This window comes from Ammospiza nelsoni, chromosome 13 (genome assembly GCF_027579445.1).
Source record: "Ammospiza nelsoni isolate bAmmNel1 chromosome 13, bAmmNel1.pri, whole genome shotgun sequence".
In the NCBI taxonomy this organism is placed as follows: Eukaryota; Metazoa; Chordata; class Aves; order Passeriformes; family Passerellidae; genus Ammospiza; species Ammospiza nelsoni.
The window spans coordinates 16,103,525-16,121,959 of NC_080645.1; the positions used below are offsets into that span (position 1 = coordinate 16,103,525).

At 37.6% G+C, this 18,435-nt stretch overlaps 1 protein-coding gene across 5 annotated transcripts in view; it reads left to right on the forward strand.

Annotated features, from left to right (window-relative positions):
• WWOX (WW domain containing oxidoreductase) overlaps nucleotides 1-18,435 on the forward strand; it is a 473,442-nt gene that overhangs the window by 1,991 nt on the left and 453,016 nt on the right. For all 5 annotated transcript variants that reach the window (XM_059481157.1, XM_059481160.1, XM_059481158.1 and 2 more), the window contains exons 2-5: nucleotides 519-583; nucleotides 1,129-1,186; nucleotides 1,702-1,880; nucleotides 17,935-18,041. In XM_059481157.1, the coding sequence (XP_059337140.1) occupies nucleotides 519-583; nucleotides 1,129-1,186; nucleotides 1,702-1,880; nucleotides 17,935-18,041 (409 nt within the window). The remainder of the gene's footprint in view (nucleotides 1-518; nucleotides 584-1,128; nucleotides 1,187-1,701; nucleotides 1,881-17,934; nucleotides 18,042-18,435) is intronic.

Consider the following 18,435-nt stretch of genomic DNA (forward strand, 5'->3'; position numbering starts at 1 on the left):
GCCTGGGGATAAACTTACTTGTCCAAAGCTACAATTGCTCATAGAAATCCAACTTACTTGTAATATATTCTCTAAAAAATCCTAACTCCAATATTGATTTATAGAGTATGATATAAGTAACCTTTCTAAAGCACCTTTCTTTGAAAACTTTTCAAAAGCATCTTTCTAAAACTCCTGCCTAACAATATTGATTTGTAAAGGTGCTTTTGTAATTTGAAGACTTACTATTACTAGCTGGTGATAAATTCTTTTCTTGCTTCTTTCTTCCTTGCTCCTGCCTAGGATCATTATATTTTGGAAGTGTTTTTTGAGTCTGTTAATGTTATTTTTAAATGAGGGTGTTTTTTTTTTCTTTATAAGCAACAAAACTTGGATTGGAAGGCAGACATTTATTTGAATTTTTATAGACTCCTGTGCTCTCTGGTTAGTTACTTTCAGAACTGTGGGGATATTTTGGGTTACATCAGAAAGATTATTAGACAATTTTAAAAAATCTTAAACTTTTTTTTTTTCTGCAGCCACCTAGAAGAAAAAACACAGTGGGAACATCCTAAGTCTGGGAAGAGGAAACGTGTTGCAGGAGGTTTGTGTTAAAGTTTTCTAATGAACTGACATTATCTTACAAACACCTGGTTCCTCTACAAACTCTGACTGATGTCATTTTGATCTCCTAGTCGTCACTGATTCCGAGCTTGCAGCATATGGCTGATTTCAGTGGGGTTTTACCTCTGTGATTGTGTCTGTGCAGAGTGATCACTTGGCAGTTTTGTGGCTTTCCTGTTGGAAACATGGTTGCATTTTGCTGGTTTGTTGTTTTTTTTTTTTTTTTTTGGTGCTATAACATGAAATTATCTTTATAAAGATTTTTTTAGACTGTCTTTATATTTAATCTGCCAGCCATTGCACTTGTATCAGATCTTCTGTGCATTGTGCTTCCATGAGAGAGCAATTGTGTGTGATTAGGGAAGCAATCCTTCTGTCAAGGTCTGTACTCAAGGGCAGCAGGAGCTGCACCACCTCCAGAAAACAATGCAGAATTGTCTCATCACTCTGAGAAATCACTTGAACTTCAAACTGAAGAGTATTCTAATGCCTGAGAATAAAGTTAATGCTTTATGTGCTTCCTAGATCTGCCATATGGATGGGAGCAGGAGACTGATGAAAATGGACAAGTCTATTTTGTAGAGTAAGTACTGAAATTGTGGAGTGTGTAGAAGGAGGACAGCTGGGTTACATGCTGAGTAGCCTCCTGAGTTATGAGACTGTGACAATATCAGCTGGAAAGACAGAAAGATTAATAAATGCAGCTTCAGAATCCAAATGCAGATATTGCAGTGTCTGCAAGTGTGGCATCCTTTTATAGACTTGCTATAAAAGATAACATGATCTTCCCTAATGTAAAGATTTTTTTCTTTTTTCCCCTGACAAAGTTCTGCCTTTTGTATCAGGGGTTCACATGAAGTTCAGAATGGCTTGTGAAATATGTAAATAAAATTATTAATAGATACTGTCACAACTGGAAAAAAGTTTGATTAAAAAAATAATTGGGATAATTTCAACCAAACTGGAAAAAAAAAAAAGATTCTTTGGGAATGTAAATAATCCAGTGGAATTGCACACAGCAGTGGTTGAAATACATCTAAAATCTAAATGTAGAGAACAGAAGGGTTCAAACAGTTGAGTTTTTGTGTTCTTTTGCAGCCACATAAACAAAAGGACTACCTACCTTGACCCAAGACTGGCTTTTACAGTAGAAGATAACCCAGTAAAACCCACTACTAGACAAAAATATGATGGGAACAGTACTGCAATGGAAATTCTGCAGGGCCGTGACTTGAGTGGCAAAGTGGCAATAATCACAGGAGCCAATTCAGGAATAGGTAAGTTAACATGGCACAGAAGGTAAAATATGGCAAACTTTGTCTTACTGCCTACTTGCTTGTTTAAATACCTCTGTATTTTTGGTTTTCAAACTTGATTTGCACTTTTTTCATATAAAACCACTAGTTAGATGTTTTTAAAAAATCTGTGGAAAATTATGAGCTTATAGGAGAGCTACAGGAAAGATATCAAGTGCTGAAACAATTGATTTTTGTCTAGAAAAATATTAATGGAGGCATTAAACATTATGCAAATATATAAAAAAGGATGGCTGTGAAAGAGAAGGGAATTTTATTTTGGTGGCTAGGACAAGGACTGAGGTTTGTATGGCTGCAGGGCAGTTCAGGTAAAGTATTCAGAAAGAATTCCTTATGCTAGCAAGTAAATTCAGGTAAGATTTTCCCAAGAAGCTGTGGAATTTTTATCTCTGAAGGTAGTTTCAAGTGAATTTGATGATGAACTTGTGTCAGGATGTTTTACTCGATGTTCCTTTAGTTCAAAGAAATACAATTTTTGACCTTTAATAATCCCTGTTAGTTATCACAGGTTCATCAATCCTTTCAGAACTAGCTTTTTTAGATATCTGTTAAATATTACTGCTTCTATAGTGGGTGAAGGAGAGATTCAGGTAACTGTTGATCTTTTGTTGCCTTTTGTTTTTTGCATTTTTCTTTATTATGGGATTACATAATTATTGAAGTAGTCCTTATACAAACTAGTTGGTGGTTTTTAGTTTAGTTTAGAATTTTGACTTAAATGCACTTTGAGGACATTGGAAAACCTTGAAGACTTTCTGGAAAATGGGTTAATAGCAGGACTTACCAATCTGAGTTTTATTGGGTTTTATTTCTTATTTATTTAAGGGAGTGTTACTGCACAGGAGTCACATGAAGAATTTAGAGCTTCACTGTGCCTTGCAGTGACATCCTGCTGTCCCTGCCTGATGTGCTGCTACAGATTGGCACTGCTGTTGGGCAGCAAGTGTTGTACTTACCCCTCTCAATGAATTTGGGCTTTCTAGTGAGGTTTGTGTTCCAAATTCTTGCTGCAGCTTTTCTCTACATTACACCCAACAGTACAATTTGCTCTTTATGCAACTGTGCAATGTCTGAACATTTCAAGAGTTACCTGGACTCCAAGGGATTTGCCTTCACCAGGAGCAGAGCTGCCATTCAGCCTTGCTGAATCAGTGGGAGGTGTTTCAAATATGGCAAAAGATTAATCCAAGATACACAATGGTTTTGTCATTTTTTTTTTCAATGTTTCTCCCTTAGTTTATAACCTGGATTGGTCACAAGTAATCAAACATTTCCTTGCTTGAAATATTTTTTGCTTTGACATAGAGTCCATAAGTATGAAGGTAGCAAATTTGTGATCCAGATGGTGTTAGGGCCTCTATAACTCAAAACTCTTGCTTATCACACATTGCATTTGGTGCTGATTTAGTCCTGTGCAGTGTCTGATGTTTCCTACCAGCTGCTATAGACCATGGATTCATTAGCTGGTTCAAGGGGACTCTTACCAGTTTTGGAGCTTATTTGGCAGTTAGTTTAGGATTTCAGTGCTGTGCTCCACTTGGTGTTGTAGATACTCCTTTTAAATTTTCTGTGTTTGTTGGAGGTAATAGTTTCCTCCCTGAGTATTTCGAGGAGCAAACAATTCCTGTGATTTCAGAACAGCAAAATGTTTTCTTTTAAAGGTAAGCGTAAATAATTTGAGGGAAATGTTGTCCATGAAGTAGAAAGAGATATAAAAATAGTGTATCACTTGTTGAGCATTTGTACTCAATAATGCAAGGAAAAATATAACTGAACCCTTTGATAGTTGTCCAGATGAGTTTCAGTGGTATATTTGAAAATAATTAGCTATGGTGTTTGTCCATTTGTTGAGAAATGTTTCATTTTGGGATGGGAAGAACAAAGATCAAGCTGTAACTTGGTAGACTGCAGTCAGAAAAATGCATTTTCAATTACTGCATTGCTGGATGCTCAAGATAAAATTTGGGAAATGCTGAGAATCCCTTGAAAGATGGATGAACACATAAGTGATGTTTTTATTCATCCATATACTCTGCTTTAAGATAGCAATGTTAAAAACAGATCAGCAAAGATGGAATGATATCTTAATTCACTTTATTTGTGAATCTAATACAGGGACTTCTATCTTGCTTGTCAGGAGCACTTTTTTCCCTTAGAGTTGAAAAATCTCCTCAACTTGTGAAAAATAGAGATGCTTGTTTAGTGTCTGAGGGAGTACTTTGGATGCCTTCAGCAGTTTTAGGGTTTTAGTGGTGTCACATGTTGCCTCATTGCCATTAACTTAACATGTCTGTAAATAGGGACACTGTCCTGTGCTGGTTCTTTTCATTCCTGATTAGGAAAGTGGTCTGTAAGAATGTCCTAGATTATACACCCACTTTCTTAACTTAATCCTTAAAATTGCTGTGCAAAGTGTGAGGGGAAAAACTACTAAAGAATTGCATTTATAAACACTTAATTTTTGACTAAGGATTAAGGATTGGAAAAGGATAACAAATGATTCTGTTCTTACAGTACAAAGAAGTCCTAGCAGCTCAAGAGTTTTTAGTGAAATATTTTATTTTTGAAGCTTTTTCTTCTGATAGTGCAGTCCAAGTATTCTTTAGAGTTTATTTTCTTGTAGGGGGATAGAATATAAGAAAATAAAGGTAGTGCAGAAAGTAATCTTACCCCTAAGGAGTTGCAGCTGGGCCAATTATCAAAGATCAGGAACAGGCCTGACTTTAACAGGCTAGAGGTGTAACCAATGAGGAGAAGAGTGCTATAAAAGAGTGGGGTGGCTGGTTGAGAAAAAGGGAGCTGGAGTTAGTGGCTGCTTTGTGAAGAAGAAAGAGTCAGTGCTCTGAGGAGATGCCCATGAGAAACACCAGGAAGGTATGAAACTTTTGTGATAAGGAGACAACAGTATGGACCCCCTGCAATAAGATTACAACATTTTCTCATCTACTTTTCAAGCTCAATCAACGTTTTAGTCTGAATATCGCATTAGAAAGTTGAGAACTTTTGATCCCAGTAAAGCTGGTGTATTAAAAAGAAGTAGGACAGGCTTACTGAACACTTCAGTCTTGTGCTGTCAGTCCTTGTTTTAAAAATTTTATTATTCTCTGTACATTTGAGCCTGAATAGTGTAAATTATCAGTTGGTTCTGGCAGAGTCAGTAGGATTTATTCCACTGGGAGGAGTTGAAGGTGTGTGCAGTTTTGAGTGTTGTTTTTATGTTTAAAGGTCTCAACATGAGTTTATAGAGAAAGATCTTCCCCAGCTTGCTGCTGGTATGAGCTGATTCCTGCTCCCCAGTGTTGCCAGTAGAGGTCTGTGTTGCTCTTTGAAAATACTGAACAAAAGCTTATTGCTGTTCTTAGGAAATGCTCCTGTAGTTCTGTTGTTTGTGTTCTCAATTATTAGGGCAAGAATTGTAAATTTATAAAAGTGTGTCAGCAGTTCCTCTAGGTTGAATTTTACACAGAGATGTGGTATTTTCAACTATATGTGTAAGCAATCTTAAATGATACATTCTTAAAAAAATACTTTAACTTTGTTTTAGTATCAGAGAGGCAGTTGTGTAGCTAATATGGTTTTCTGACTTAGATAAAAATTGCTGTCTGTTTTTAAGGATCATGTATGACCATGGGACTGTGATGGGATCTGGTTTCTGTGTCAGGTGCCCTTGATCTAACCCAGTGACTGGAGTGTGTCTGAGTGGTGAAGTGCAAGTGGTGTTGCACAATGTAACATATAATATATAATGGAAGGGCAAAATGGGTTTGTTCTGTCAGTCAGGCAGATTCCACAAAGCAGGGTGTTTCTTACTGCATTTCCAAGATTTTACCACAAAACTGTATTGACACAGTCACACACAAGCAGTTGCTCAAACTGGGATTCTGATTTTCCTGCTAGATGAAGGTCAAAAGAAGCCTTGCTTTTGTAAGGGATGCCCAAAACAACTGGTTTAGGTTTTTTTCAGAGGGTGAAAAAAATCCAGAAGCTCCAGCCACAATGTGACTTGTTGAATGTTTTGTTAAAATTCTCTTTGTTTTTCTGGCACTTTTACTTCTGCAATGGAAAAGCCTTAGCCAGGAGAGAAGTTGTGGATTAGCTGATAAATCAGTGCTTAAAAGATGAGTCCCTGCTCCATATATACATAAAATTTTGTGTATGTATATACATTTGGTGTGAGAGGTTACCATGGTTCTTTTATTTCTTGTACAGAACTTCAGTATTGGCAACTTGTGTCACACTGGTGCAAAAGGTTGGGAAATGTGCTTATAATCTATCTCAATGAAATATCTGCTTTTTGATATAAGAAATTGTTTTCAATGTCTGGTCATTTAATTTTTATAGATTATAACAGTTTTTCTGTTTTACTTATTTAAGTCAAACTCTGATCATATGGGAGGAATTAAACAGACCCTTCACAGATCACTGAGTGCTTGATTTTATTAATGTTAGTCTGACTGTCTTAGACATGTTCATTGTCTTTTGCTGTACTGCCTGGAGTTTCAGCTTCACTTTATCATTTCTTGTGTGGTTTTGGAATTTCTCATATTTATTGGGCTTTTAAAAGCATGGAGGAGCTGTTCCTTGATGTATATTTTGATTTTTTTGTGAATTTTAGGCTCCATGTATCATGAATTATCTTACTCCCCATGAGTAGCACTAACATGAAAATGTTGGTGCCTGTGTAGAGATTTTGGTGTTTACTTCTTAGTTAAACTTACACTCAGCTATTTTTTTTTCCCAGACATTTCCTTTGTGCAAATCCAGACTTTTGTAGCAGGCATCAATTTTGTTGTACCAGTTTTGTGAGGGAGTGGGAGTACAGTGCTTTTCCAGGAGAGCCTGGGTCTTGCAGGAAGTGTATTTTTGGCTGGAGTAGACTATTGGGGTAACTGATGTAGAAAAACACAATTTATGGAGGGCATTGTGCCTCTGGGGTGGAACTTTTATTTAACTCCTTCTGTTGTGGGATGTTTGTAGCTGTCAGTCAGGAGTTAGTACTGATCTAGTTTGAACAAATCAAAATCCACTAATAGCTATTATTTTCAAAATTGGGTTAATAGAAGAGGGTTCTCTTTAACTTACAGAACTGTATTCTTAAAATTTATGGCAGGTAATAGTGAGTGAGTTTTCCATGAGTGCCATCACTCTGTTTTAACTGTGGCTTAATATTGTGGAATATTAATATTGCTCTGCTTTACGTAAGGCTCCAACTGCTTACTTGCTACATACTGTAAATATGAAGAGGTCCCCTTGGACTTCCTGTAATTTATATTTCTTATTGAGTAAGCTGAAAATGGTGTCAGATGTTCATACTGCTTTTCCATGTCCATTTTGATGAATCTATTTATTACTTGTGTAATGAGTAGTACACATGGTTGGTTAGCCAAGTTATTGAACTTCATCAACCTTGGCTGAAATTCACAATGCATGTGAAACTTGTTGTAACATGTAAGAAATTACATCTGGGCTAAAAGGTTCAATAATTATTACTGCTTGTAAGGGAGTATTTTCACAAAGGGTGGGATTGAGCTGTGGGCCTGTGTTGTACTTTCAGGTATTCCTTTTACAGAGGAAAAACATATTTGTAGAACAGGGAGCCTTCCTAGGTGATACTTACTTCTTACCAAGAGCTAGAAAGACTTTTCAACTTGATTTCTTTTCTGTCTTTAGAAATATTTAATTTTGAAAAGGTTTTTTTCTACTATTTTATGCATTCTTCATACTCCAGAGGTGAAAAGACCTTTTGCATGATGCAGTTTGTTTTGCTGCAACATTGAGATTAATCTTTGCATCATTTTGGGTCTTCATGTTTTGAAAACTCATTGTGCTTCAAGAATTGTTTGAACACATACATGTACATTTGTGTTATTTTGGAACGTGTGCTAGATGCTGGAGAGGGAAGAGTTTGCTAAATGCATTTTATTTTCTAATGACAAGATCTTCTGAAACATGTAGGGGCTTTTCTAGATGCTTACAATTCTAGTTATAGTCTGTAGATGTTCATTAATGTGATGTTCTTGTCTTACTAGCAGAAATTTTTAGTGATTACATCTATGCTAAGTAGGTGCACAAGAAGGAAGGATTTCAGTATCCTGTGTCCTTTTTATGCTTCTCATGCTTGGTTGTGTCAAGGTGTTACAAGGTCTTGAAACTCAGGTCTGAAACAGTAAATGCCTACCAAGAAGGAAGTGAAAGGAGACAGGTAAAAACCTGGGAAGACAAAGATCAAAATCCTGACCTGATTAAAAGGAGTTTGATCTTCAGAATTTGTGATGCCAGAATTTTGTCTGAATTAGAGAATAAAAATAGTACAGTGAGAAAGGAACTGATTTTACACTCATCCTATAATCTACAATACAGAGTTTTTTATAAGACAGTATGTTATTTATGAAAGTAAATTTGTCAAGTGTCGCATTCTTTCAGGAGTTCTCAAGGGAAGACCATCAAAAACAAAAGTACCTTTGTCTTCCTTTTTAAAATTAGTTAATGGTATTGCAGTTTTTAGGTCACATGTTACACTCTTAAGCCTTTCTCTTGTTTTTATTTTTCTTCTGTGGAGATTTTTTTCTTCTCCTTTTTCCATTTATTCTGTTGGCTTGTCATTTTAATATGTGAGACCTCTGTAGCTTTATGTTTAGCTACATAACCTCAGTATTTTTGTTCTGTAATATCCAGCTGGTTTTGATTTTTTGCTGTACTTCTACAGTGTGGATTTCAGTACTTCATCTGTTGCTTCAGAAAACTCCCTACAGACTGTCTTCAAATCTGAGTAGTTTCATAGTAATACACTTTGTTTCCTCTCCTTCAATTAATGATAATTACCTTAGTCACTGTTCCTGAGTTCCTGTTCATAAGTCATGTCTTCTTTGTGTTAAAGATCCTGGTGAAATTAGGTTTTCTGATTGTTGTTGTACTTTCTTGATAGAAATAATGTGTGAGAAAGGAGCTGTCACAGTTCAGTTCTGGATGTATTTATTGAAATCTTGTTCATGCACTCTCACTCAAGGTTCCAAACAATTAAGGTTGGTTAGATTTTTTTCATATTTTTCCCAGGTTCTGTTGTCTTTGCAGAAGGTACATTTGATGGCTCCTCATTATTTATTCTTTATCCAAGCAGCTTTAACACAATACATTCTCTAATTGGATTTCCTTAATTTTAGATATGAAAATCAAAATCATAAAACTTCTGGGGCATTTTCCACTTGTGGTGATTAGTCAAAATGCTGCCTTTGAGCAAAAAATTACAGTTTAAAAGTTTATGAGGAGGTTTGCTAATTCTCCTGTGTCACAACCAAATTGAAGGAGACACTATCACGTGTATTCAGTGCTTCAGGAAATTCAGAGATTCTGGTTGGGTTCCTCTCCTGCCCCTGGCAAGCATGAGCAGCATGTCCTGCTTCTGTACATTTGTGCATTGTAGACATTGATTGTGCTACTTAAGATTTTGAGAAATGTGTTATTAGCCTTATTTTACTTATGGAGCAGTGTATGGATGCAGTAAATTACTCACATTTACAGATTATGGCCATGTTCCATTTTAAAGTGGGAGTTGGATTGTTCTGTCACAAGATAAAATATATATTTTTCTGCATGCTCTTCTGATTCTTCAGCAGAGAGTAATTAAGATATATTACGAGTAGAAAATACAGCAACTAAAAAAGCTTTTTTAAGAGAGCTTTATTTGTTTGGGTCTGTGTCCAGCTGTGAGCAGATGCTGAGGGCTACAAACTTACTCTTGCTTAAAGATTTTTAATCTGAAGGTAAAATTGGATTATTTTGTGCCTTGCTAAGCAAAGAGGACTGCATAAAAACATGATGACCTATTTGGCAGCACACTTTTGGCATCATGAGTGAATGGAGATTGTGATCTGTGGGAAGGTGTCTCTCTGTGTCTGTTTCTGAATTGAGTCCGTGGTGCAGGGAATAGAGCCTGAGACTTCTTGGTTCTGCTCTTTGCATCTGGCACTTTAAACACTCATCTCTGGCAAAACAAAAAGTTGTGTACCTGGAATGGAAGGCAGAGAGAGGCTTCATAATAGAATAATAGAGGAAAAAACTTGGTCTGGAGTGTGTAATTGTTATTGGTCCTTTGCTGTAGAGGATGGTTGTCACTGAGCTCTTGGGTGGGCTGCTGGTGTTCCAGCAGTGAGCAGAAAATTTGTGTCTTTTTAGGAGACATTTAAAATCTAATTTTGCTGTGGGAAGATGTATGGCATGTCTTCATGCACTTCTTGAAGGTGTGGCAAAGAGGTCTTCAATTGTGATTTGTTTTTTTTTTGTTTTTTTTTTTTTTTTGCCCATGGCCTTGCATTGTAATTGCCTTCTAATTCTTGCTTGTTATCCATTCTCCTTGCTTTTGTGTACGGACACTTTTTGTTAATACTGTTCTTATTCTCCATCTTTTGTTTCAGAACTCCATCTCCTGCCTTACTTTGTGTGTTGGAAGCACATGATGGATCATTTGAGTTACGTAACAGCTTCCCACCTCCCTCTTCCCTTCGTAGTTTAAAGCACACCCAAAGGTTTGCCAGGTTTGAACTAGACACCAGTGAGTGCATCTTTCCTGTACTCAGGTCTTTCTGCAGGATCCTCAAATGACTCTTTTATAATAAAACTCTTCCTTTGCTGCCAAACCAAACAAATTGTCTTGTATGGCCAGAAATCAGGTAGTGTTGTTTTAATTTTCAGTCTGTTCCTTTCCCCCTGATACAAAATGTGAACTCCTTAGGACAGGACCTGGCTTTGTATGTTTGATTCCCTAAGATGCCTCTTTTTTTTTTTTGTAAGCTGAACTGTGAGCTTTTTAGGACAGAACCTTGTTTTATTATTTATCTGTAAAATGTCTAGTGTGCGTTTTAAAATCTTTCACTGTTTGTGTAACTGATATAAATAAATATCAAGTTTGTTTTAAGAAAAAAAATTGGTCCAGTTTATATTGTAGCACTTTCTCTGTATCTTTACGTAACTGTGAACATTTCTCATGAAATGACTTTGAGATTAAAGCTGGGAGGATCTAGCACTTTAGCTGACAGCACAGTATGTCTTTTAATTATTCTGCCTTGGATGAAGTATTCCTCTTAATTGAATTTACTTCTTTTATTAACATTGCACTGTTGTACTTGCCAAAAGGAGATTCAAAACATGCAAGTAAATTTTTTTATTATGTTTAATTAGGGCTCAGCTCAGCAGTACAGAAACCTATGATAGTGTTGGCTAACAGAGGAACAGAAGTGTACTTAAAAAGAAACTAGACAATTTCTGGCTTTTTTTGTCCATTTTTGCTTTGGTGAGAAAAACTCGTGTTGCCAAAAGCTGCTGCTGCTGCTGCAAAGAGCAGCTTTAGAGAAGTTTGTCAACCCTATTTCTCTGAATTTGGAATTTTTTTTTTTTTAAATCTGATTAACAGCATGCACAGAAATGTTATTTATTTCCTTAATAATGTATTCAAATATTGGTGTTTTTAAATAGACTGGCTTTATTTAAGCAAATAAACAAAGGAACTGGTCACTTATCCACAGCTGCCAAACCTTCAGGAGTAATTACTGCTGAGACATGGAGTGCCCTAAATGTCACAGCAAATTTGACTGCTCAGACCTGATCCAGGTTTCATCCAAGATGCTGGTTTGATGTTGACTTACATTATGGGCAGCTCTGTTGTTTTCTGCTGCTCCAGATTTCATTTAAATGTTTAATTTAGAAATGTTTATTTTGCAGTAAAAATAGAAGTAGTGTGTTAACATAACTACAGTCGAACAAAATATTTTTTATGTCTTATGAATATAAGAATTTATAATTCTGAATAATTTAGGGTTTTTACTAAAATAAAGAATATGAGTCACACTAAAATAAGTTCTGCTCATTGAGACAACTTGCTATTTCAGGTTTCTTTTAAAATGTGTGTAACTCTATTTGACTTGACTTGATAACAATACATTTAAATACACTTTCAGGTGGAAAGGTTGTTTCTGTTTAGAAAATGTGAAGTTGTGTGTTGAGTTGCTTCATATTCAGATGCTTGTCTGCCTTCATGATATGTTGCCTGTTACAATGGAAAAAAATTGTATAGAGAGACAAATAGGCTCTTTAATAAATTCTCTGTAAACATTAAATGATAAAGCCAAATGCTAAATTTGGATTTTTTTTTAATTAGAGTAATTGACTTGTGTTAGGAAAACTGGCTACCTTGCTTGCAAGAAGTCACACTGTCATTTTTAAAGAAAATCAAAAGAAAATATGAATGTATTCTATGCTTGAAGAAACACTGAGAATAAAAACTTCAAACAGAATAATCCCTAGTTCCAGATGTGATGGACACTGGATTTACACAATACACTTTAAAAATATTCAGTACAAATTTGTTGGAATTTGGTAGGAGCATGATCCTGTAATAGATAAAGAAATGCAAGATGAAGATGAAATGTGAAGGCTGAGAGGGTTTTTTTTGCCCCCTTTTAAAGGAATGTATTTTATCTAAACAGAGCTTTGGGATTGGTTGACATGGAAGATGCAAATCTGAACTCTTTTTGACTCTGATTTTGTGATTTTGGTCATTGATGTGCATCTAAAGAAAGGAGTAGGTATGAGAGATAGAGCTGGGATTTGATAGAAAATTCACTTCTTATCTCTGATTCTCCTTTTCTTCCCTTCAGATTAATCCCTGGCCACTGTTCCTTTATTCAGGTGTTTTACAGGACCTGTTTGCATTTAGATGACTTGGGAATGTTGATTGGGATGATCTCTGCAGTTTAGTATACAATTTCATTTTTTGTTTTGTCTCCCTTTGTTTCCATCAGGCTGCTTTAAGGCACTCTAACTCAGCTGAATAGCACAGTTAGTCTGAGCAGTATCTCCTGTATTTTAGGGGTTAGTGGGAATTGCCTTGACGCAAGAAGATCTTACTTTGGGGCATGAGAGGTACCTTGGCTCTGGGTTTAATGTGCTGCATTCCCACTCCAGGGCTCATTCCAGGCTGGAGCCCTTGGCTGTTGTTGCAGTGGTTATGTTGGGAAGTGGCTCCTCTGCGCTGTGAAGGATCAGCAGTGCGTGTTTGGATCTGCTGTGGGACCTTTGGGGAGCTGAGATACTCATCAGGGCTGGGTGAAACAGCTCAAAGGACTCAAATCTCAGCTTCCTTCATGTCTGGTGTGAGGACAGTGGAGAGCTGGGTTGGTGGATGTTTTTGGGCAGTGAGCTGGAGCAGATACTAGGTCTGGCTGCAACCCCATGGCTCTCCGTTGCAGCGCATTTGTGATGTATGAGCCTGATGTGGTTCCTGTCCTGGGTTCTTGCTTGCTTGCAGCACCATCAGTCACAAATTCAGCTTTCTTACCCTCAAATGAGGCATTTTAAATTTTTTACAGCAACAGATATTTATAATCCCATTAATTTAAGGGTGTTTTAAAATGTTTGTTTAGTGTCATGCTCCCTTCAGAGCAAACAAGATATTTTGGGGTTTTGTCAGTGACAAAAGCAGTGCACTTACTGTTAAGAATAACTTGGCCTTACCCAGGGTAGTGTATTGCAAAAAAGTGTAAGGAGTGCATAGTTTTGAGTTGGTTAGATGGAAAACAGAACCAATGCATTACTCATCCTGTTTCGTTTGTGTTGGCTTTTTCTGTGCTTCACGACTCCAAGAAAAACACGTTTGTCCAATTTACACACAAAGGGAGAGGCAGGATGTATCTTTCATATAAAATCACACTTTGCTATGAAAAAATATCAGTATGTGTCATTGCCATGTGCCTGTAAACACATGGGAACAAAGGCAGCATTAGTATTCCATGGGAATTGCTCGTTTTAAATTGAGTCTCTTAAAATATCTTAGTGCTTTAGTTGCTTGAAAACTTGCATTTGGAGCAAGTTGAATTTTAAGATTTTATCCTAAATATCTGTACTGAAGCAGAGTGGATACGGCCAAGCAGTCCTGATGTGGAATGTGTGGTGCTTTTTTGGCTGTGAAAAGTGTGAGTTTGTCAATGATGTGATGTTCTGCATGTGCCTGTGAGAGCTCTGTTGGATGTTGCACTCTGGATCCACCAGCACAGGCAGCAGTGATTCCCGTTGCAGAAGATTCTTCTCTAAATCACACCTCAGTGGTGCACTGTTTCAGCCTGAAAAGAATTCTTTATCACTTTGTAGCACATTTGAATCATCTTTACTCCTTTTCTGAAGAAGTCTTGAATAAGATTAGCTGGTTCACTCTCACTGGTGTTTAGGTCTTCCAGATTTGAAGAAATCGAAGTGATTTCTGGGATAGAAGTATCTTTTTTGTTTATATGTAGTTCTCTTGAGTCCCCCAAAATCAGAAAACGGTCTGTTTGCTGAGATGCAGCAGTCTATTTTGAGTTTTCAAGACTCTTTGTTGCAAGCAAATCCTGTAGGCTTTTACACTGAGAACTGAGCTGTTCATGGAAAAATGACATCATTGTGTTCCACGTGTGTTGTAAAGGACAGCTCCAAGGTATCCTAGAGTATTTGGGCAGAGAAGCTGAAGAAAACTTGCTATTATCTAAAATATTTGAGTTTTTCTTGTGTATTCAAACCTCCTTATATTTGAAATAAAGCAATGTTTTAAAGCATGTGATGGCCTGGTGCAAATTCTTTACTAAATGTCCCCCCTGATTGATGGACTGTATGCTCTCTGTTTAAACAAGAAATAGCTGAAATACTTTTCCACTCAGTGAATCCTTTTCTGTGTTTTATAGAGGAGGTTGCACCATTGGACAGAGCCCTGTTCTCATCTGGTGTGTGTTGATACAGTGTAGCTGGCATTAATTGAGTGATGCTAACTGCTTCTTAATTGACACCATTAGCTGAAAATCTGCACCAAAATTCAGTGGCAGCAGTCACTGCAGATAGCCAGGAATGTGAGAGTATGGAACGATCATGGTAGAAGATGAAGAATGAAATTGAGTGCTAATTTCTGAGTCTTTATGAACAAATGCTGTAAGGAAGGGCTGAAGGGTTTTAAATGTGTCTAGCAAATCCCATGTGCTTTTAGCTCTCTTGTTAGTTCTGCTCCCAGTCCTTTGGGTTAGCTGGTGATGTAGAACTGTGCCATAATGTTTATCCCCATGTATGTCTTATTCTTAAAGAGGATTTTCACTTCTCAGTGTCGGATTAGAGCTCGTTCAGCCACAGCACCAGCAGCAAGAGTAGTTGATCTCAGCACAAACTTGAGATTTCCAGGGCAATTGCTTGAAATTAGTTTTATAAAACATTTGCTCAAAATAGTTTATTTAAATACTCCATACAATGCAGTGATTACTTTTCCAAAGTGGATGTTAGTTAAGTATGTTATTCTCCTGTCACATTTGGGGAAGAGTCTCTTTTATTCCTTGTAATTTGGTTGACCTTGATGCCCAAGTCTGTAATTCTGTGCTGTTTTTCTAGTGTGCTTTTCCCTACTTTTAAAACCCCCACAACTAGTGTATAACTTGTGCTGTCTTTTTTACCTGTGTTAAGTAGCTCTGCAATAGCCTGGTGCTGTGGTACAGGGAAGATTCACCCCTGGAGAATATCACTTATTTCTTGGAAAAGAAACTAATGTCATTGCTGTTAGTGTCCCCTCACTGTGAAAGGGCTGTGTCCCTAAGTCTCAGATTAAATGAAGTATTCAGAAAATCTTTACTTCTTTTGAAGTCCACAGAGTTATTTTTGTAATTAAGAATTAAAGTTGCTCTGGTTCCTTAATTGTGCATGTCCCTCACATAGTTATTTAGGCTTCTCTTCCTATGGAACCCTGCCGTGATTTTTTTCAAGGTTTTACTGCCTGGGTGTTTATGATCTTTGTGGTTTAACTTTGGTGTATGAAACCACGTTCAGTGTGGATTGTGAGTCAATGGTAGTTTTTGTAGAGAGGTAAGATTTTTATTTATAGAGTTTAAATAGTTTTGTACTTCACTCAATCCATGTGTTAGGCCGAGGTTTTAAAATTTACTGTATATTGAAAATATAGCTGCGTTTTGCTGAAGAACAAATGCTGTTAACAGACTTAGTTTAGCACAGTGAATCTGACAGGAGGTGTTTTCCAGCTTACTAGAAGCTAAGGAAAAAGGCAAGCTTTATCTGTCCAAGCTTTTTGATACTAGGGGGGAAGAAAGAAACATTAATTGTTGCAGAAGAACCAGAGAGCTAAAGCTGTAAAAAGACTTGGATACTGAGGTGCTTCCAAACTCCTCCTTCAGCTGTTCCAGTTAGACGTTGCATGTGTATCTGTCCTAAATGAAGTGCAGGAGTGTTTGTGAATTAGTTTAAAATGTGTCTCATGGGGAGACATGTCAGCACTTCACCTGTGACAACATTCAGGTGGAGGTTTTTTAGCACATGTTTTCATGTAAAGATCAGAACATGTCTGCCTAAAGAGGAAGAATCACTCTTTGAAGCTCAGAGAAGAGCAAGGACATCCTAAAGAGAAGAGCTTAACACTGCTCTCCACATTTGCAGGGAAGAGTCGAGATGGCATAAAATAAACTAAACTCACAGCATGTAACTTACTTAGTTTGTAATGAGTATGAAGTTATTAACTACAGGGGAGAATGGCATGGAATGTAATATTTTGCACAGTTGATTATTTTGCACAGTGTGACATGGGGTAGAGTTAGCAAAACATCATCATGCTTTGCTAATTAATCTGGCCACCAGCTCTCAATCTAACAAAACTATTCCCAGGCATTCCAACTAGTTTTTAATAATACAATCAGCTAGTCAATATAAGTATTCTTGTGCAAAGCAAGAGGCATAACAGCTAGCTAATAGTACTTCTTACATTAGTTACATGAAAAATTCTAGTTAAATATGCTTAAAGTGGAATTAGGAACAAGGGAAATCTTGTATATGCTGTAGCTGAATTCATGTGCATGCAATGAATTATCCAGGTAATTAAAGTTGCTTGGTGCAGTGAATGGCTTTAAAGGAGATACAGGAAAATTGCTTGGACTTAAATACTGTAAGTATGTAATTGCAGAAAATTGTATAAATTTGTCTGGGTGTCTGTTGTTTCTATAATGTAAGTTATGTTTTGTGCTGTAACTGGATTTTGTTGCTCCAGGGTGTTTTGCAAGTGAGACAGCCCATATTCATAGGCTTTTTGGTAAACAGTTTTTAACAGGAAATCATGAACACGCTTTAAATGTCATAAAGCTAAAACAAATGCCTCTTCTCTTCGCATTGTTCTCATACTCAGATTGTTGGGCATTTCAGTTTGAGTCTTCCTTTCATAGTTTAGGCTTTTCTAATTGAACTCATTAAGCTGTCTTATGCCTCTTTCAGCTAGAAGGCAATTCCTGTCACTGGCACAGTTCTCCATGGAGATGGACACCCAGCGATACCATTAACTGCATCACAAATATGTAGTAGCTCACTCCTGGTGGAAACCCAGGTTCTGGCTCAGTTCTCTGCACTTCATGGGCATTCTGCTCTCCCCAAAAGTCCTCATCTCCTGTTGTAAATTCTCACAGATTTTTTCCCATTTAATGAAGTTTACTTTGGACTGACTTCTGTGCAGCTTTTCATTAGTGAATTGAACAGTGAAACAACATTTTGTTCCCCCTGCCACAGGTGGTCCTCAGATTGATGACTCTGAGGCCAACTGTGCATCTAGAGAGCCCTGAGCCCATGTTGGATGCTCTGTCATTTCCAGATGGAGTTGCCAGCACAGTGGCTCTGCAGTCTCTCTGTGTGGCACATTGTTCACAGTCAGACAAGGAAGGAGCACGTCCAATCCTGCCCTTCCAACAGCTGAGGACACTGATAGGCTGAGAAGCTGAGTGTTTTTTGAAGATGCCAAACCTATTTTTCACAAAATAATACCATTATTGTCCAGAAGATCTGGTCAAGTTGAGGTGTCTGTGTTTTTCATGTGTGCTTTTAAAAAGCCGAGTCCAGGTGGCTCTCAGGTCACCAGACTGCAGATAGCATAGCTGCACTTAAATATGTGGCTCATGTTTTCAGGTAATTTTATAGCTCTGTGCTGCTCCTGGGATGTTTTTGTGACCAGGCCCATGTTTTATCCTAGGTTTTGAAACTGCCAAGTCCCTGGCCCTGCATGGGGCGTGTGTGATCCTGGCCTGCAGGAGCCCGGCGCGAGGCGAGGCGGCCGTGCAGCGCATCCTGGAGGAATGGGTGAGTGTGCATCAGTGCCCAGCACGGGGCTGGGCTCTGCAAGGTCTGACATCCTCTGGGCACTGCCAGCAGGCACACACAGCACTGCCACGATCATGGGCACATGGCACAGTCTGAGCAAAAAGTGATTTATCTTATTGGGTAACGCCCGGCTCAGCCGCTGGTGTGTGGGTGATGGAGGCTTTTCGTTCCTTGTGAGTGTGTTGGACTGCAAGGCTTGATGTGCTCTTATCCATGTTGTTTATGGATGCTTTGTAAGTGAAAAAAAAATACTTGGGAGAACCACTGAGGCTTGGTTCATAGGAAAGGATATTCCAGAACCAAAGTGAATGACTACCCAAAGGAAGATGGACACAGTCCTCCAACACAGCCACTGTTTTCCCCATAATTTTTC